Source organism: Epinephelus lanceolatus, chromosome 5 (assembly GCF_041903045.1).
Source record: "Epinephelus lanceolatus isolate andai-2023 chromosome 5, ASM4190304v1, whole genome shotgun sequence".
Taxonomy (NCBI): domain Eukaryota; kingdom Metazoa; phylum Chordata; class Actinopteri; order Perciformes; family Serranidae; genus Epinephelus; species Epinephelus lanceolatus.
This window is the reverse complement of record NC_135738.1, coordinates 13,904,223-13,926,180: the sequence shown is the minus strand read 5'-3', so window position 1 is coordinate 13,926,180 and position 21,958 is coordinate 13,904,223. Positions and strand designations below refer to the sequence as shown.

General features: G+C 40.2%; 1 protein-coding gene across 8 annotated transcripts in view; it reads left to right on the top strand.

Annotated features, from left to right (window-relative positions):
• The first annotated feature begins 1,887 nt into the window (after positions 1-1,887).
• ppip5k1b (diphosphoinositol pentakisphosphate kinase 1b) overlaps positions 1,888-21,958 on the top strand; it is an 80,290-nt gene continuing 60,219 nt past the window's right edge. For 5 of the 8 annotated variants that reach the window (XM_033635148.2, XM_078167737.1, XM_078167739.1 and 2 more), the window contains exons 1-3: positions 1,889-2,074; positions 16,439-17,026; positions 19,935-20,130. In XM_033635148.2, the coding sequence (XP_033491039.1) occupies positions 16,850-17,026; positions 19,935-20,130 (373 nt within the window). In that variant the 5' untranslated portion in view covers positions 1,889-2,074; positions 16,439-16,849. Of the gene's footprint in view, positions 2,197-16,438; positions 17,027-19,934; positions 20,131-21,958 lie in introns of all 8 variants that reach the window. The other 3 variants (XR_013491589.1, XM_033635149.2, XM_078167736.1) reach the window with 2 other exon arrangements.

Genomic DNA, 21,958 nt, shown 5'->3' with positions numbered 1-21,958 from the left:
ATGACACCACCTAATGAAATAAAACCTCTTTGATCCCCTTGAATGACAAAACTCTGATCCACATTTGATGATAAATGTGCATTTGCATGTTTCCATTTAACAGATACTTAAATGGAGACTGTTAAGGCCCACAATAATTTCAGTGCTTAGGTACAGTTTTGAGGTACTTTGCTTCAGTATTTCTCTTTTCTACTACTGAATATTTCTCCTCCACTACATTTCAGAAGTAAATGTACTTTTTACTACAGTATATTTTATTGGACAGTTGGAGTTACTAGTTTCTTTTTAGTGGACGATTTTATATTAAAAATCATTTGATCAACTTAAAAAATTAAATCAGTGTTAAAGATTAAATTCTCAGCCTCTTACAGAAAAGTTATTTCAAGTTTTGGCTCCTTATAATGTTTCGGACATCTATGAGTTGTCAGTTCAACCAAAGAGAGATTTCTCCCTATAAGCTATGCAGATATTTTCTTTCAAATAAATGTTTGAAGCTCAAAGAGGTAATTGTTTTTTATTGTTTTGGTGCTTTAATTACCTTTAGCTGATGTATTTTTTGTTAAATAAGAATTTGAATGCAATACTTTTAGAGACGAGACGAGACGAGAAGAGAAGAGTTCATTCATCCCCAGTATAGTGTAGTACAGTAGTATAGTCTAGTCTAGTTTAGAATAGTGTAGTATAGTGTAGTATGGTATGGTTTGGTATGGTATAGTGTAACAAACAATAAATAATAGTAAATAATAATGGGCTATTTTTACACTATTGTATTGATACACTGGGATCAGGATAACAGTTGTTGAAAGTAACTAAATACATTTAGGCTACTCAAGTATTACAGCAGTGCAATTTTTTAAATACTTCTCAAAATTGAGTAGTATTTTATGCTACTTTATACTTCTACTCTACTACATTTCTGAGGAAATGTTGTACTTATTCTCCATTTACTTAATAACTAACAAAATAATAATCAACAAATACTTTATTATGTATTATTATAGATTAAATAACCCAACAGTATATAAAGTAATTAAAATGAGCTCCACCTTTAACAGCAACATTAATGCATCAATGATTATAATCCAATAATATACATTTATGTCAAATGGGACGGTCTGGATGGTTTTACTTTTGATGGTGATACTTTAATAATCAAATCAAATCAAATCAAATTTATTTATAAAGCACATTTAAAAACAACCTAGGTTGACCAAAGTGCTGTACAATAAAGGTAAAATCAATCCCATGTACACAAGTCCAAAAGTAAAGGAACAAATTGGAGAGTGGAAATACAAAGGACTGAAAATGGGGGATAAGAGTTTAAGAGCGCTCAAAGGCTTTGGAGTAAAAGTGGGTCTTAAGTCTAGCCTTAAAAGTGTCCACAGATGGGGAATCCTTAATGGAAAGAGGTACTGTCATTTACTTGTAAAAGTATTGCTACAGTGTTGTGTTATCGTTGTATTGTGTCACCACAATTTATTTCACTATCTATTTATTTATTTGGTATGTGAACAGTATATTACAGTAGTCGAGGTGCAAGAATACAAAAGCATGAATAAGGTCAGGAAACGACAGCTGATTTGATTTTGATAATATTTCTTAGGTGGAAGTAGCAGGATTTAATGAGATTGTGTGCCTAACTTTCTCGCTGTAGATTTTATACTAGTTGTCAGAAGAAATGTGTCTCCAACTTCATGTCTTTAGGAGATCAATAAATCCTCTACATTGAAATTTTGACCATGGGTGTTGCTTGCCAATGTATGCCCTTGAAGCGTGCAGTACTGCAGTTCACCGCTTTGACCGCTAGATGGCAGTGACGACGCGGCTTTCAAAAAACTAAACTTTGTGTAAAAAACAAAAACGTGAAGAAAAGAAGGAAGCTAGCAGCAGCAGCAGCAGCAGCAGCTAATCACCTGCAGTGACCGGACGTGAACTTTAGCGTGCAGTTAGCTCACAACTTTACTCAATACAAATCAGAAGCTAAACTCGGGCGGCAGCAGCTTCCCTCCACTCCGGTTCACTCAGAGGAAATAAGGAAGTGACCAGCTGACTTACTTCCAGTTGTTTTCCGCCGGTAAGTCCCGTTGTGTTTCTTTGTAACACAATGCGCTTTCTCTTCTCGGCGTGGCTCCGAGTCCGGTGATAGCGGAAAGTTGGATTTTAGCTGTCGTTGTCGGTGGAAACGGACAAAAGCAGGCAAGGATTTAAACATAGTGTAACTAAGAGTGTGTAACCGGAGTGCTGTGTGGTGGACAGGCCGACGCTCTGATTTATTTATGTGTGTTTTGTGAGGTTTATTTCCCTCACGGGAGCCGAGTGTCACTACTAAACTTCCTACCGGCTCATTCATTGTGTTTAATGTGATATGAGACGCAGGTTGTTGCTGCAAACAGGCTGCTGGACACTTGTAATGTCTGCTACTCGTATAGTGTGTTAACCACCAAGGGAGCAGGGCACTTCTTGTCAAAACTAAGCTATCAAACCTTCTGAATGTGACTGTAGAAAGTGAAACAGGTAGTGTTGACAGATTGTTTGTAGCTGCTGAGGGTGGGATTATTTGTGCCCCTCCTTCATAAACTACCACACATACTATATATTGACGGTATAGTTTCAAGGGCTGGAACCAACGTGAATAGTTTGGTCTACAAACTGAAAGAAAATAGGAAAACTACTCAATATAATACCCAGAGTCCCAAGCTGACATATTAAACTGCTTGTTTTGTCCAACCAAAAGTTCAAACCTCCCAAATTTTAAGTTTATATAAAACAAAGAAAAGCAGGAGCCCCTCACAACTGAGAAACTTAAACAGAGTAATCTGCATTTTTGCCCTTAAGATGACTTCACTCATTCATTGTGTTTTAATGTGATATGAGATGCAGGTTGTTGTTCCAAACAGGCTGCTGGACACCTGTAATGAGTGCTACTTATATAGTGTATTAACCACCAAGAGAGCAGTCTTACTTTCTGAATGTGAATGTGGACATATTATTGACATATTGACAAACTGTTTGTAGATGCAGAGGGTGGGCTTATTTGTGCCCGTCCTTCATGAACTGCCATGCGTACTAAAAACTGATAGTGTAGTTTCAGCGGCTGGAACTAACATCAATAGTTTGACCTCTATACTGTTAGAAAATAGTAAAAAAAAAAACAAAAACAACTTAATATAATACCCCAAGTCCCAAATTGACATCTTAAAATTGCTTGTTTTGTCCAAAAAGTTCAAAACCTCCCAAATATTAACTTCGTATAAGACAAACAAAAGCATGGAAACCTCACAACTGAGACTTTTATGTTGTGCTAATAATATTTTATGATAAACATAAGGAGACATACTGACTACACACTTTATATACTCAGCATAGTACTTGTATTTTAAATATTCTACATACTAGTGTTAACATTGGATCGTAATGTAGCATATGTGCAAATTCGCAGTTTGCTGAGATCAACTTTAAAGCCCCCCTCAGCCCCCCAAAATGAAAAGACCCCCTCTTTTATTATCACAAGCTACAGTCAGGGTCATGAAGCTTCACCGTATTACTCTGTGCTATTACAGAAATGTAGCACTATAATCGCACGGGAAACAGATCAGATTCACAGAAAATGAATGGACTAACATCCTGCATAATACATAATGCATGTCCCATGATATTTGCACTAGGTTAATTCATACAAAGATTATCAGCACTATGTATTACACCTTCTAGACTGTATAGGGCTGAGATTAAAGGTGCCCTGATGAAAGGTACATTAATCCACGTCCTATGGGATGGCCCTAAAGTATGTGACTTTTGGACATCAGTTCATGATTGTATCTTGAAAATTATTGGTCAGTCCCTTTTTGCATTTGTCTGTTTCTTTTACAGTGCATCTTGCTGTGTAGGCCACTGTTTAATGGCGTTGAATAAGAATTGTTTTTTGGGGAAAATGCTGAGTGTGAAATGTAAGTTTATTAATGGAGTACATGGTATTGTGTAGGGGTGTAACATCGATCCACATCGATTCATTGATTAATGATCCGATTACATTGATGCAAAATGATAACATCGATCCATATCGTTATCTTAAAAATACACCTTTATTTTGAAATTCACTTAAAAATGAGAAATGTGAGACTTTAATGAACAGGTCTATTTTTATTTTTTTTGTTGTTGTTTGTCATGTTAGAAGAATACTGTTTTTCATTTAAATGCCTGATACCTGGAAGAGCTCAGAAATAAAATGGTCAAATCATATTCTAGTTGTTTTTGTGAGTTGATGTAAATGATTGTGTTAGATGGGCATATGATATCGCGTCATATTGATCGCAGGCTCCTGAATCGAATCGAATCGAATCGAAATCGTATCGTGACAAACTTTGTGATATCGGCAAACATCGTATCGTCATCCAAACAAATCGATATAATATCGTATCGGGATGAAGCTGGTGATTTACACCCCTAGTATTGTGCCTGATCCAGCATTTTAGGCAGTATCGGAGACATTTCTGATACTGGCATCAGTATTGGAACAACTCTAGTTAGGTCCTGCTGTTATTTTGGGGAATGTATTTACTGATTTGATGTCTATTTTTCTTATAACTTCCCATTCTTAAATCTGACACAGCATGTTATGTTGTTAAAATTGTCACCTTTGTACTACATTTTTAGTATAACCTCCATCTCCTTTATACTCATGTTCATGTTCCAATCTGTCCTGTTTATCTTCTGTTTGTTGCTGCTGCACATTTGTATTATCTGCTGCTGCAGCAGCCCGTTTTCTCCTCAGGGACCCATTACAGTTTAATTTTATTGTAACCCTGAAAGCTGTATACCTTGCAAAAGTTATTCATCTGTAGCTTAGAAGCGGGAGAAAAAAGTCACAAATCTTTCTAAAAACCATAAATCATCTTGTAAACCCTACAGAGGTCTCTTCTGCTACAGTAAGAAATGTTTGTGTTGATGAGTTAGGAATAATGGGCCTGTTTTGCAGGGCCGGCGGTACACCGGTGAGCTTATTATAGCCTCTCATTTCAGTAATGACGGCAGTTTGTATTTGCAAACAAAGCTAATTTCTCGAGTGCTCCGTGCATAATGAATTTACAAGCTTGTCGAGGCTTCTGTAACTGCTGCTCTGCTGGTGGTTGTGTGCCGATAGCATCACCAGCATGTTATCTGTCCCTGGGGAGAGATAGTACTGGTAATACAGTGATACTGTTTCAGGGCTGACGCTGGTGTCCAACCTTGATAACTTTGTGCACTTGAGCAGTGAGTTTTATTGAATGTAATAATTAACAGTTTTGTTAATGATTTAGTTTTGAACTCTTCAGATAACATGATGCTCACTTTCTCAGCATCATCATGACCCTGACAGAAAAGAAGTAATTGTGTGCTACACAAAATGCGTCACCTTTCACAATAAAGGTCCCAATCACAAACACATCATAATGTCATTTTTCTTTTCTAGAAATGAGCGACGGTTATTAGAACAATCCAAAAAATGAGTGCTGTGAGTCACTGTGTGCTGCGATGCTTCTCATTTGGCATCTTATCAGAGAAATGATAGTGAATTGGAGCTAATGACCATCTCCTCCCTCACCGCTCATAAACACGATGCAGCCTTCCTGTGGCAGACAGTCTCAAAGGTTAACAGCCTTTCATTGGAGCAGTGTTGTTGATCTCCGGCCCCACAGTGACGACGGAGGTGACTCATCGATGGATGAGGGCCCGCAGGTGACAGCTGGGGATGTTTTTAATCAACCTCCTGATTTATTCATGGATGATAAAGTGTTTTATATTTGAGGGGAACAATTTAACAGGCAGAGAGGAGACAGTCGCACATGATGATTTTGTCTGGTTCCTCGGTCTGTCACGTTTTTGCCTTCCCTTTCCGTCTTGTCTGCGAAAGTGAAAAAACAATTAGGTCATTTATGACTTTAACTGACCTCAAAGACATGACGACATCTCCACCGAGCCTTGAGTACAGCTTGTCGCCCTGCAGTGACACCAAATATGAAAGTCATAAAACACACTGTGTGTTGAGATACAGCTTTAATAGAATAAAATAGAATTATCACTATACGCACAGGTACAGTGAAACTTTGTTTAGCAACTCTCTGGACAATTGAGGAATTGTAAGGAGGAATTGTTTGAAATTCTTTGATATGTTTTATATATATATATATATATATATATATATATATATATATATATATTGGGATTATTTTGAGAGACATTGTGATTGCAATATGAGTTGCAATTTTATTTGGAGTAGTCATTTTTGCATTTTGTTGATGATGTGATATGATTCATAGGCTGGGGGATCTCTGTAGCCTCACAATGTTTCATTTATAATAATATGTTGTGACACATTTGACCTTTTCTCCAAAAATTGCAGCACCTGCAATTTGGATATTGCACTTTGTCATACTGGAGGAGCCCTTCTGTGCAGCGTTGGCATGATCTTCCCGTGTCAGCGTGGGTTTTCTCCGGGTACTCCGGCTTCCTCCCACAGTCCAAAGACATGCAGGTCAACTTGTGACTCTAATTTAGCCGTAGGTGTGAATGTGAGCATGAATGGTTGTCTGTCTGTCTCCATGTGTCAGTCCTTTTTTTTTTTTTTTTTTTTTTTAGAGATATTTTTTTGGGGGGGCATTTTTAAGCCTTTAATTGATAGGACAGACAAGTGTGAAAGGGGGAGAGAGAGGGAGTGACATGCAGCAAAGGGCCACAGGCTGGATTTGAACCTGGGCCGCTGCGGCAACAGCCTTGTACATGGGGCGCCTGCTCTACCACCAAGCCACCGACGCCCCTCCATGTGTCAGTCCTGTGATAGTCTGATGGCCTGTCCACGGTATACCCTGCCTCTCGTCTGATGTCAGCTGATTAGCTCCAGCCCCCCCATGCAACCCCTAACAGGATGCAAGTCATAATTTAGATATGATGGTAAATTGTAAAACACAGTGTATATAAGTAGAAAAAGAGTCAAGAAGTCATTAAACTGACTCGGTAATGTCAGTGCCACTAAAGTATCTATCAAAAATGTGCTAACATTTGCTAACATTAGCCACCATAAGCTACCGGTCATTCCAGCCAGGGCTGCAGCAGCAAACCACCTCAGTGTATTGATTTGAGAAATCAACATGTTAAATGTAAGGGAAGACTGTGTTATTTCTTTTTTCAAAAGTTGCAGAGTCTCATTTTAAAGTGACACTCCAGCTATTTCGTAATCGCACTTCCATAAAGTTGAGTCGCAAGAGACAGCTCAACTGGTCAACACTGAAGCAACAGAGGGTGAGAAATCTTTACCTTCAGTCACACAATTTGCTGGACCCTACTTTCCTACGTTCCCCATAATGCAACTCCATACAATCATCACTTTGTTGTAATGGAGGCTTTCTGGTAAAAGTTTAAGCTCAACCTGAGGTCACTGTGATGATCAGGGTTAGTGTCTCAGACTTGAGTGAGCTCCAAGTAGACATTTTACAACTGTTTTCACAAGCTGTGTAGTATTTCTCACAATGAATAAACTGATCATGTGTTATGTCATGGAAGAGCCTGTGCCTCTTTAACACAAGCAGCTGCACTATAATTCCCACAATAAAACAAAAAGAAAGAAGCGTTATGATTTACATCAGAAATAATCATATCTAAGAATCAATAAACACGATTCAGTATTTGACCAATGAGGTCTTTTGACACTTGACAGTTTGTAATAGTTGAGTCTGTGGACACATACTGAGTTACCTTGCTCCCACATCAGGGCTCCATGCTAACTTTTAAATGTGGTAGATATTTTAGTCACCTTATACGTTGAGTAATTAAGATACTATGCATTTATACTTCAGTTTAATAATGTGAATGTGACATAAAAGAATGTAGTATTTACAGTAATTCAGGATTTTTTTTTGTAGTTTGTGTTTTATCTGATACTCTTCAGAGTTCGAATCTTATCACCTAATGTGGTGGCATGGTGGTCCTGTTTCGACACTCGGGATGGGTACTCCTGTGTTTTTATGTTCTCATTTTTGCATGGTCTACCCATGTCAACTGGATACTCCAGCTTCCTCCCGCAGTTCAAAGACATGCAGATTAATTGATGACTCTAAATTGTCTGTAGGTGTGAATGTGATTGGTTGTCTGTCTCTATAGGCCCGTTTCCACCGCAGGAACTGTGGGGTAATTTTACGGGGCTGGGGCCCCACCGCAGGAACCACCCCCGAAGGACAGAGTTCTGGAACTTTTACAGGGGCTAAACAAGTCCCTGCCTCGGAGTAGGTACTCAGAACGGCCCCGAAAAACTCCTGGGTGGGGCTTGGGGTTTACTTGGTGCTGATTGGATATACTCAAGACGGGATGTGACGTCAACAGAAAGCGACAAAATAGCCGGCATTTTTAAAACTCAGCACATCTTCTCTCGTTCGTAGCTTCCACCGCCATGTAAAAGCGAGAGACACGCCAGAAACCCAGAAACCACCTCAGCTCCTTCCATGTTGATAATCGTCTTTCTTATGTCTGCTTTCTTCTTCTTACTTCTTCTTCGTATTTCTGCTTCTTCTTCTTTGTTGTTGTTCTTCTTTCTTTGTTTCTTTGCCGCGCCGACCCCAGTCAAAATGGTCCCTCCTACTCCGCCCTCTCAGTGGAGACATGGCGGTTGAAAGGGCTGAGCGAGAGGACGTTCCTGTAAAGTTCCTGCCCCCGAAATAGTACCAGGAACTTCTTCAGTGGAAACGGGCCTTATATGTCAGGCCTGTGATAGTCTGGGGACCTGTCCAGGGTGTACCTTGCTTCTTGCCCAGTGTCAGCTGGGATAGGCTCCAGCCTCCCCACAACCCCTAACAGGATACGCAGTTATGGAAAATGAATGAAAATTAATGAATTACTACCCTCAATTCCTGGTCTACATAATACCAGTAGTGATCCCTCAAAAATGAATCCAGCAAGTCAGTGCAAGACACCAGAACAACCTCAGCTTCCTTTTTGTTTTTAATTCAGGTTTATCTGGTTCCTCATCAGTCAAATCAATGTGCACACTCATTTGTGATGTTAACAGGTTAGTTGAACTTTTCACCCCACAGTCAAACAACTTAATTTGCTTTGCCATTGTCTCTAAAACAGATGTCTGTTCCCACACGGGTTCACACAGCAATGAACAGTGGTGTCACGTGGAGTGCCTGGTTCCAGCTCTGATTGTAACAGACATATTTAGATATCACTGATGCATCAAATGTAGCCTATTTATTTTGAGGATGCATGTTTGGTGTTTGCTGTCCCTATTTTTTATATGTTGTGATTAGTGATTGCCACTAACGGGAACCAAAGGACACGTATTGGTTGCCAGTTTCTCAATATGGTTGCCAGTGGCGACAAGCTTTACTGTTGAGCCCTGCACTTGTTTTCAGCAAAATATGTGTTTGAACACTCTCTAAATATTGTGTTTTTCGGACGTTTCTTGTTCAGCATTATTCTGCAAACTCAGAAAACCCACAAAGGAAGTACAAACATGCTGCTCAGGTTCATTTTTATCAGAGGTTTAAGTATCTTTTTGATCTCTGCGATGATGGCAAGCAGTGACAAGACTCGTGTACACACCATGGACACCTCCAAGAGATGTTAGAGGAATTGAATTTCTGTGGAAAGTTTTGCTTCAGAGCACAGTATACCTGAAGGAAACTCTAGTAGCATGCAAGGTTGAATTCTCAGTGGTGTTGAGTCATGTGCGAACGCGGCCCCCCAGTCCTCAGAGCCAGGCATGACACCAGCTGAGCTCACTGCTGAAGGTTATTTTAATTAGTGAAGTCAGTTAATTCAATCTCGGGTTGGAATGAAACTGTGGATGATTTGATGGTATTTTGCATGTGTTTCTAACCGTCATGCAGATTTTTTTATACCGTGCAATATTGGCTTATCCTTCCACGAGAATAAAGGTCATGTCCTTGGCCCAGTAAAAGCAGAACAAACTCAAGCTCCGCGCTGCTTTCTCACAGCAGGTATAGAGTTTTATTTCTGAGTTTATCTCTGTTAGTGTTCTTCGACCCCGGGCCAGCAAGAAGGGCTTCCACTTTGTTTAGTGCGGCCTGTCATCGCCTCAGAGGTTAGTAACGATGAGTTATCTTTGGGTAACATAGTTGGCCCACGGCACCCAACACCCGTGCCTTTGCTCCACCCTTCAGTTCTTGTATCACCCCCCGTGCAGGAGAGGACGCTGTTATTTCGGGGTACCAAGGTTAGGCCGGGTCAGGTGTGAGATTCGGTTATATGAGCGTATGTCCTGGCAGAAAATCCAGGACATACGACAACCACGTCTCGTCTTGAGCAGCTAAGCGGTGCCAGTGAAAGAATGTGCCCTGTATGCGAGTGGAAGTGCCTTTAAATAAGTTCTTGCGAGACTGCGTGGAGCGCATAGTCGGCTTGTAGCCCGTCACTGAGAGGTGATATGATCCATCCATCTGTTTCTGGAGGCTTTTCCCCTCGAGTCAGCTGTTTGTTGTGGGTGGTGGGGTTAGGGTGGGGGTGGTGGTGTTTGAAGGGGGGGTGTTAGAGGATACTGATGAGGGACACATGAACTGGCTTTGGCTGTGTTTGTTTGTGGACATACCACAGTGGCAAGTTTCTTCTTGTAGCGTGGCTACATTTCACACCTTGCCTTTGGGGTTTGGCTCAGCTGCAGGGGAATGACATAACAGCTTTGTTTCTTTATTGTGTGGTATCGGGTCAGATAACCGATAAGCGGTGACTGTGCACACCCATAATACTGAAGCAGGAAGATTGCAAATGTTTGGTGACATTTGGCAAGTGTTAACTGTTGGACTTTTGGAAAGAGATGGTTAGAAAACTGCATCAGCATCTACTGTTTTGGTGAGTGTTGTGATTTTGCGGATGAGTGTTCAGTCAGATCATCTTTTCTCTTGAAGTAGAATTGTTTAAGGAATTAAATGTTTGCACACAGGACAAATGCACTTATGCCTCGTTTATACGACAACAGTTTCAACTGAAAACGGTAAACTTTAGTTGCATTTTGGCTGATCGTTTACACGACAGCAGCGTTTTGGGTGCCTGAAAATGCAACGTTTTGAAAATGGGTTCCAGGGTGCAACTTTTTGGAAACGGCAGCATCTCCGTTGTCATGTAAACTTGCAATATGCAGTTCCTCTGAAAACGGAGACTTTTCGCACATGCGCATTACGGTTCCAGTCACTAGGCATGCCAACTGTCACAACAACAATGCCGAGCTCTGTTTGTGCTGCTCACCCTGTTGATTTGAAGTGTAGATCTGTTACTGTAGCAACTCCACCTCGTCATTCGTCCAGACAAAGTTATCTGTGCATGCTTTCGCCATTGTGTCTTCTTTGTTTTAGTTTGTAATCACCGCGTTGTAGAGGAAGGCGCTTCAGCGCAGGCGCATGGCGTCATGCCGTCACGCCGTGGTGTTGCTTTGCAAATTTACACTGCCACCCATTGGCCTGGTGTGCATACTACAGCGTTTCCAGTAGATTTTGCGGTTCTGTGTGAACGGGGATTGTTTCAATAACATTGTCATATAAACGCACAAGTTTTTTAAAATGTAAAGGACAGACTTTTCCGTTTTTAGAGAAACCGTTGTCGTCTGAACAGGGCCTAAGTTAGGTAGCTAAAACTAATGCAGTCTAACATAACAGTCCTCCAACAATTCCTTTTTTCAGAGAGTTTACATTGTTCAGTTTTTGTTTTAACTGTTTTAGGGAGTATTAAACGTTACCTGACAACTGAAATCATGCCCATACACGTTTGTCAGGTAATGTGTATGGGCATGATTTCAGTTGTCAGGTAACGTTGCTACAACCTGTTACTAACCTAACCTGTTACCCTGAGCGATAGGCCTACACTAGAAGGATGCAGTCGAAAACATAGCTAGATTATCATACCCTGTGTGTAACTAATTACGTGCCTTACCCTTATTGATCCCGTAGTTGATCCCAGAGTCTAGGAGCAGGAGCACGGATGCAAGATATATCCATGAGCAGGAGTCACCATGGATGCAGGGGTCACTTGCAGGTGCCAGGTGGGAGCTTCTCGCGAGATTTTGAAGTATCTTGTCTCCTCATTAAGGAAAAAAATTACCCCGAAAAACAGAAAAAATTACCACGAAAAACGGAAAAAATTACACCGAAAAACAGAAAAAAATTACACCAAAAAACAAAAATAAATAAATTACTCCGAAAAACAGAAAAAATTACTCAGAAAAACAGGGCTTTTTTATTTGTCAAGTGAATGCAATACGCTTCCGTAGATTATAATTGAAATTAGAAGTATGCATTCAAAGTTTGATGTGCAGTCAATGTGTAGCAAATGTGCACTATATGATAACCGTCACTTTTCATGCCACAGTATACCTTTAAAAATTGATATAATGCTGCAACCCTAATTGCATATACTGAGAGGTGTTTAAGGGTGGCACGGTGATACAGTGATTAGCACCGTCACTTCACAGAGTTCCTGGTTTGAACCCACAGTGGGGGAGCCCTTCTGTGTGGAGTTTGTATGTTTTCAAAGGGTTCTCCTGGTGCTCCGGCTTCCTCCCACAGTCCCAAGACATGCAGGTTAGGTTAATTGATGGCTCTATATTACCCGTAGGTGTGAGTGTGAGCATGAATGCTTGTCTATTTCTACAGTATGTGTCAACCCTGTGATAGTCTGGCGACCTGTCCAGGGTGTACCCTGCCTCTCACCTAATGTCAGCTGGGATAGGCTGCAGCAGCATTATTATTTTGTCCACCTCATAAATATAATTGAGGCAAGACTAAATATCAGAAACACCTCAATACAGCACCCAAAACTACATCCTCCAAAATTACTACAAAGTTGAAACAATGACTCTCTAAAACAAAAAACAAACTTTATGACCTTATGAATGTTGGATTTATTTTATAGCTATTTTTTAGACTGCCTTAGTTTTAACAAGATGTACCTAATAAACTGGCAACTGAGTGTAGCTGAAGTTATTGTTCCAAAGATTGAATTTTCTGATGTGCCAATTCTGCTTCTGGAGAATTTAGTAGTATGCATCAAATGCATTGTATGATACCTTACTGACTGGCTATAGTACTGGGTGTAGTAGCTGTACAGTCCAGCACTACCAGGCATTCAAGCTATAATACACCAAACACAGTTCTACTGGTTGGGAACTGGAAAGCCAAATTAAAAGGATGGGCAGAAACTCCAGTGTTTTTATTTAAGACTATCATCACAGTAAACTTTTACAACAAACCAGAGCTCTCTGTGTTCCACTTCCCACAATACCTCTGTGTAAAACTCTCAACAAGTGGAAATTCAAAAACAGTTGCAGATACACTTGGTGTTGCATCAGTTTATTGTGAAGCCGGCTGATGAGCAACAGCCACAAACTGTAAGAACAGCTAACTAACCCAGACAGAGGGAGGTGTAATAATACATTTAAATAATATCACGTTGTAGGCGATGTGTTTATGCACATTTTACTGTATACGGACTTCCACATTTTACTCTGCATCTTTATTTTTAACTGCGCCGTTATGCTGTTCTAAACTTTTTATCTATTAAAATGCTTGTGTTTAACCCTAATCCATCAAAAGAGGAAAAATGAGCATTTGACCGCAAAATCATCCTTGAAAAACTGAATTTGAAAGTATGCAGTAAATCTAGTGTATGTATGTTTACAGCCTGGGGTTTGTGACTTTAAGGCCACAGAGTTGAATCTTGTACAGTTTGAGAGAAACTGTGCAGGGAAAATTAATGAATGAATGAGCAGCTCATGATTTGATATTGATGTTTCAGATTAGACAAAGTAAACCCATTAAAGTGTAAAAAATGTAGTTCTTATTTCATAATTATGATAAAATTGAAATCAAGACTGGATTCATCAGGAGTGTTTCATAAGTAGCTTCCTCTGAAAAGTGAAATGCAAACCCAGAGTAATGTGACCCACCTTAATGTACATACAGGACACAATAGAGAGACAGTCTGGCCCCTGTTGTCATGGCAACAACAAACAGCAGCAGGCTTACACGGAATAGACGATGATGTTGTTGTGTATAACAAAAGTGTTCAGTGGGCTGGGATGTGTTAGTGATGAGTGATACTCAGCTGAAAGCTACGTATGGATCATCTTACCTGGAGGTTTTGTGACCCAGATGAAAATGCTGAATTAAAGCCTTGGCACTGTGTTTATTAAAAGTTAGCTTGAAGTGAAATGTCAGATTGATTTACCTTTTACTCCAGCGCACTTGCAGGCTTAAAAATGAAAGTTATTTAGTTTTCTGCAGCCTAATAATGCTCTTAAATTTAAGAGCCGCAGAGGTTAGTGAGTAGTAGGTCCTAGAACAGAGATGGAGGTGATAAACACTCTCTGATCCATGTTAAGAAGTAATCACACAATAAACAATACTATAATTATATAAATATATATAGCAAAAGCAGTATGTATGACTTAGAATGTGGTAGTTTTTACCTATTATAAAATAAATTTGATTTGATGTTGCAGCACTTTTTGCGTTTATCAGAGAACAAATGACGAGCAAATCTGGTGTTAATTTAAATGATAGATTATCAGTTTTATCTGTTTTCTGATCCTCCTGTACAAGTAGTATAAAAGTGTTGTTCTTACTCCAGTTTATGTTTCTTTTTGTTTTCATTTCAGCCAATGTCGTATTGCTCAATCTCTATTTGTACATTATGAATACATCAAAGGTTCAGGATGTGACATTCAGAGCATTTTTGAAGCAGGAAACAACTTTTGACGAGTAATGGTGTCCTGAGCAGACAGACAGTGAAGTCTTGTGTGTGTTGTAAACTGAGCTTCTTTGTGGTTTGTTGTGGTGAGCCGGCCTGGCTGCACGTGTATGTTAGTGCCTGTGCATATCCCACTGGCTAGCTTCTCTCTGCTGCTTTACACTGTGCTGATACAGCGATTTCCCCCTGGTATTGGGACAGCATTGTCGCAAAAACATAGCTCTCACCCTCTAGTATCCCCCTGGTTAACACCATTAGCTCTGTCAGCACTGTTGCTGTTGTTCAGCACTGTTTATTTAGTTAGCACCAATAGCTGCTAGCCTCTGGCTCAGCCATCTCCATGTTGACAACTGTGTGCAGACAACTTATGTACTCTGAATTTCACACAGGGACCTTTTTTAAATGCTGCTGCATAAATTTTAAATGTTAATTGCTGATGGAGACATTCAACTTTTTTGAAAAGTTATAAGTACATATATTTTGCAGTATAACATAATTAACTAAATGAAATGTAAGAATAAACGACATGGCAGATGTAGAGTAGCCTCTTTTTTCTGATTGGTTATTCCTTCTCTGAGCATACATGCGATTAATCATGTGAGATTTGCTCTTAAAGGTTACTCTTGCACGTCACTGTAAGTTGGAGTAAGTTGCTGTGATAAATGTGACTTATGCTCACTCTAAACTTTTTTTTGCCTGTGTTTCTTCATGTATCAGTTTGTCTCCTTATTTAGAGACAATTTAGATGCTTTTGCAGGTCCGTGAATGCAGCACAGGAAGACCTCTTCATGAGTTCTTTTTGCCTCAACAGCAGTTTGTGGAGTTTTGAGTCAAAGGTTGGATTATAATCAGTTGATCTGATAATTGAGAGGAGCAGCTGTTTGTGAGTGAGAGCAAACTTCAGACTGAGCACAATGAACGGTTCAGTTTTATTTTCTCTACGTCTGCTGTTCTGTCTGTTCCCAGAGTACGCTCTTTGCTATGAGAGATTGGAGCAATGAATAACCGAATAGGATATATATTGCAACAGCCCAGCCCCACAAATAGGAAGTCAAAATGTGGCGGCAGATGTTATAATCATGCCGGGCTGCCACTAATAAATTAATGTGTTGGAAATCCTGTCTGTAATGCTGATTAACCCTGAGAAGTTTCATCAAAAGGGGCCCTAAATTTCACGTCAAAGAAATGTCGTTTTGAGGACTTTCCTTCCTGGATCCTCGACATATATTCACTACATTTTTCAAACCAAGTGCATTTTGAACTTATCTTTTGTGGTTATCTATTGATGCAAATACAAAGCATGTCTGTAACAACTATTTTACTCTGGATTAATAAACATGTGACCTGCCATCATCCATAAATATTTCAATAGCATACCAGAAATTCTTTCTTGTGAAAATATTGGTTCATATATTAAGTAACATTTTTCTTGGGTGTTGCAATAACCTACTTTCCTTTGGAATCAATGAAATTTTCTCCTATTGTGTGTCTGATGTTACAGCACTGACGTTTATTTCACAAACGGGGGATGAAGCAACACTGCAGAAACTAGTCCTGTGGTTATTCAGATGCAGCATGTTTATTGACGTTCCCTTGCACAGCTTAACTTGCTTATCCTGTCAACTTTTGCTTGTTTGTGTAAACAGTTTTCACCTAAAAGAATAGTTTAAACTAGTTGCTCAACCAGTTTCACCTTTCTTTTTATTCCTAGGGCAAGAGAAATGGTGCACAGATGCTGACCGTGGAGTTTCCTGCGTGAAGAAGTGTCTCCACACTGGGTCATGTTGTCTCTCAGAGCCAGACCTCCTCTATCCTGACACAGGGAGTTTTACAACCAGGATCTCGACTTTCTACCTCAGCACCACGTGGAGTCCACTCCCTCTGTTCTACCTCTTAGGACATCCACTGCTCTTTTTCTACCTCAACACACACTGTACGTGCACAGACACACGTAGGTGTTATCAGCCAGCTCAGAAACACCAACAGACTCTTCACTTTATCAGCAGGCTCTCAGGTGTCAGTCATCTAGTGACGGTATAACACAGTGTCTTCCTGCTCTGCTGACATAATCACTAGCTGGGGAGGAGCCACACAAAGCAGCCATGTTTCAAAGGAGTTTGTGATGTACCGGACCTGCGACGGACCAAGACCAGGGGACGGACAGGGGCGGAGTGACAGAGATGTTCCTCGGTTTGTGATTGGCTGTGGGGATGACGAGTATGACATGGGCCAAATGGAGGCAGGCATGAGGAATGAGATGTGTCGAGAAGAAGAAATGGAGGACTATGAGGATGAGTCGGTGAGTGACAGGTGTTAATTCAGGTGAACAAACAGCTGCTGTGTAAGGTGTGCCTCGTAAAGAAAGACAAAATCTAGTTCCACTTATGAATTAAAGTCTATACATGGTATGAATAATGGCTTAATAATCTAACTGTGAAGTTACAATGAAAGCAGAGTTAATTTTGGAACAGAATGCCAAAGCTTTGGTCATTTCTGGGCAGTGGGACATCAACAAGAAATTTTAAGAGTTTTAGAGTTTTTTTATGGAGTGGAAAAAGAAATGGAGACGGAAATACACAAAGGCTGGCGTGAGAACGAGAGCAGATAAACAGCTTTAAGGCATCTGGTCTGTTGTTTAGTCCTGTAGCTATAAAAGGACTTTATGGTAGTGCTGTGTTAGTTGCTTGCTTGCATGCTATGATTTCCTCTCTTTGTCTTGGTGTTTGTCTCAGTGTTTTACCAGCTGAAGTTCTTATCTGAGTTACACTGAGTGAACAGGTAGCAGTTAAGTCCAATCTTTAGCAGTATCTTCAACCACTGTGGCACAGAAACAAAGACTCTCTTACTTAGTAAGGTAAGAATCAATACACAGAAAAACAACTCAGTGTCATGCTGTCTCAGCTGTCTATGCGTGTGTAAAAGTTTTAGCCAGCTGATAAAATGATAGCCTTTACAAGTGACATTTGCAGGTTTCAATTAATGAAACGGCAATCTGATAATAAAAAAATCAATACACAGCTGTCATCATTTCCAAATACTGACAGACAATAAACTACCGTCCTGTAATTGAATGGATCTAAAAGTCTGTAGCAATACTAGGGGCCCTGTGAGGCTGTAAAGCTCATTACACATCTAAAAAAGAACTGATGTTGTACATCCTCTGAGAACCATGATTATATATATACATTTGTGTAGCACAGCTGAAATTGGACTGAGGAAAGGCCATGCTGTCAGTGTTTCCTCTTTACAGTTAAGATATTTCACTCAGCTTGGCAGACTCAGCTCTGCATTGTTTTATCAGTCAAAACCAGTGACTCTTATCTGTAGGGCTGTGGCCAACTGATGGGCCTTGGACTCCCATCTAGTGGGCTGTGGAGGTATTACCAATTTGTAAGATTAAATCAGAAATGAAATATTTTGGTAATTTACAAAGCTAGTTATTTTTATATAAAAATACATAAATAGAAAACGATCCTTGCATAATTTCAAGGATCACTGGGGAGAGGCGAACATGTTTTGCCTCTGTTAGCTAGCTAACATAAGCCCATTATAAGTAGGAATTGTGCAAATTTGCAGGAAAGCCCAATCAGTCTTCTTTCAGCATTGGCAGTACAAAAACAAAATCGGGGAGTGCGGCAAAATGCTGCCTGCCTACTTTTGTTCATACAGAATGTGCCTTTTTCGGGGCAATGGGGGAGGTGTGAGCAAGTAACAAAATGTGTAGCTCAGCATGTGACGTAAACAGTGACGTACTCCGAGGGAAGCCACGGCTGGTCAGTCCTTCAGCGATTCTCGCGTAAGTTGCCCCGTTCTTCACCGTTCCCGTCATTTGACAGTTAATGGCCTCTTCGTTTGCGAGGGCAAGGAGGGTGCGCAATTCTTTGTCTCCCCAGTTGCTCATCTTTACTGTAGTGTCTGTCAGGTTTGTGTTTCCCTCTTGCTACTAGCTGCTCATTCCTGCTATCAGCTGTTTCCTGTTAGTCCACCGCCAGTGGCTCGCACGTGCAGCGTCATCAACAGTTCCTCCCACAAGTCATCAACAGCCCCTCCCGTTGCGGAAGGGCGCCTCGTTCTTTTTAAACCAAAAAGGTTCCGCCAATATGACTACTCTACAAGGCGGAAAATTGGGCACCTCGGATCAACTCGCCAATCTGGCTCTGTGTGTCTAAACGCTCACTGCTTGCCGGCAAAATGGCCCAACATTCGCCGAAAATCTGGCAGTGTAAAAGGGGCTATTGCCTCAGATGCAGTGACACAAAATGGATCCGTTTTTAAAACAGAAAAGTGATGTGGGAAACAACCCTGGGGTGGTAAAAGATCCAAAACATGTGAGGAAATACAACCATGAATACTTTAATTTGGATTCATAATGGCAGCAAATGTTGCTGAGCCAAAACCTCAGTGTGTTAAACATAGTGATTTTTTTTTTCAAATGAGGCCCTAAAGCCATCAAAGCTCCAGAGACACTTCAACACAAAGCATTCGTAATGTGTTGGGAAGCCAAAAAAATATTTTCTAAAGAATAGAGACAGGCCTAAGGCACAACAGGAAGTCACTACAGCTGTCAGTGGCATCATGCATACTTAAAGCCCATTTTTTTCTCCTTTTTTTGTCACGTTATGTTGTTTTTAAATCACTTATTTGGAAGGATAGTCCTTAGACTTTTTTAACAATTAAAAGAGGGCCTTACAAAAAGGTTGAAAACCAATGCTTTATGCCAGTGGTTCCCAACTGGTGGTTCGCGGTCTAAAAGTGGGTCGTGGGTCCACTCTGAATGGACCACAAGTGACCTGCAAATTTGTCAAGTTTATAAAAAACACACTTTATTTTTAAGTATAGTGAATTTCCAGCACAGAGTTTTTATTTTGAAGTGCTGTTTCCTGCTGTAGACTGAGTGACTAACAGACAGCTACTTGACAGAGACAGCAAACTAGCTTAAAGACATGTCCAAACGCAAACATGACACCCAATATATTAAACCGAGTGGACCTAAACTGTACTTAGCATTCAACTCAAAGCAAGTTATCATGTCGTTACCATGCATGTACTTACATTAGCATATTCAGATGTCTACAGTTTGATTATTACATGGGTGTTACCAACTGTTGATGTTAACCACACTCACAGGAACAGTCCTGCTGTCTTTACATTTCCTATTACGCGCTGTTACAATGGTCCATTTTGGTCTTCCTCGTCCTCTCCTCCAGCCACCAGAGCGACAGATTGTGGTCGGCATATGTGCCATGATGAAGAAGTCCAAATCCAAGCCCATGACTCAGATCCTGGAGCGCCTTTGTAAGTTTGACTACATCAACGTTGTCATCTTTCCAGAGGAAGTGATCCTGGAGGAACCTGTGGAGAAATGGCCCCTCTGTGACTGCCTCATTTCCTTCCACTCCAAAGGTAAAAAAAAATTACAAACAATTTAAAAACATCCTGTTGCATGAGGAGAAACAGTTACAGAGAGGTGGAGGGGAAATGGTCCAGGGGGTTGTTTTTGTTGCCCCACTGGCAACACCAGTGTAAACTGGTATAATTGTTTGTGTACTCGAACGTGTATAGAGTCAGTCATGTCACGTTGTGATATTGCTTTTAGCTGTTCACATGTACCCTTGTTCTCTTGCAGTTGCATTATGTTTTGCCATAAATAACAAAAATGCCTCAAAGGGATAGTTTGGATTTTTGAAGTGGGGTTTTTATGTTGTAACGATGTGTAGTCATTGTATTACATACAGAGGATGTCGGTCAGCACACCCCCAGTTTGGAGAAGCAGATGAGTTTGACACGGAAACTGAACAATGTACTGCTGTGGATAGGGGTCAGCAGCAAAATGTGTTTTAGTGACCCCAAAAAATCAACATCAGTATAAGTGTACAATATATTGAGTATTTTCAGCACTTAACCTTTCTGTCACACAGCACGTTTCAACAGGGAACCCGGCTTCAGTTCCCAATCTATGCTCTCGTCAAAGCCACCAGACTCCATTGACAAAAACAGTAATTTTAGTTGGCTGAACACAGGAGCTGCTGGTCTACCGCTACCTTGATCAGTTAGTTAGTTTGTGTTATTGTGGGACTTTGATGAATCCGAATTAATCCTTTAAAATGCCAAAGTCACACTATAGCACAAACAGAATAACTGATCAAGGCAGCAGTAGACCAGCGGCTCCTGTGTTGAGCGACATTAGATCACTGTTTTTCTCAATGGAATCGGGTGGATTTGAGGAAAGCGATATAATGGCTTTATTTTTCTGTTGGAAATCAGTCTGACAGCAAGGTAAAGCAGTAAAAATATTCTGAGTAAAGCGTACACTGAAATTGATATTGATCTTTTTTTGGGTGGGACTTTTTAAGTTGGCTAAAACTTGTTTTATTGCTGACATCTCCATAGCAGTACATTGCTTAGCTTCCATGTGTGCCGACTGACATCCACTGTATGTAATATACTATCTATGGATAAGTTCCCCATAAAACCCCACTTCAAAAATCTGAGAAATCCCTTTAATGTTTTAAACCCCAAATAACAGTGCACTAGAATACAGTTTAAAAAAGCTCCCTGATCTCCCGTTAGAGCTCAGATGGGGTTTAGTAAGTGGTCTCTAAAACTGGGAAGATTGATGGAAATAAAGAAACAATGCAACAGTAATAAATAAACAATCACTCCCTTTTTCTTTGACATCAGAGGCTTGTTTGCGTTGGCAGAGAGAAAAAACGGGAAATGAATGTTTCCCTGTTGCAGTAACGAGTTTTGTGTTCTCTTGAGAAATATCCGTACCTAAAAAGCCTCACCATAATTCAAAGAGTTTGCCAGGTTTGTGTTGGGCTGTCTGACAGCAACCGGCACCAGTTTATGGGAAAGAGAACCGTGGAATTGGAAACATCTATTTAAGGCTTGTAATTAATTTTATGACCACATGTGGTTTACAAAGGCAGAGCTGAATGAAGAAGATCAATACTCTTCTTCATGTATATGTCCTCTGTCTTATGTGATAACCTTGAACACATGCTGCTGCACACTCACTTACATTAAGAGCTCAAACATTAGGATCAGTTTATATTCTTAAGCTGTGTTCATTTTTTAATGTAGCCGAATATAAATGGAGTTTTCATTGTGTTATACAAACAGTCATACACTTAATTAATTTTTTCATCTGACAACACTGATCTTTTTCCGTGGGTATTTAAGTTTATCACATGAAACCGTTTTTCCATTCTATTTTTAAAAGAATGAG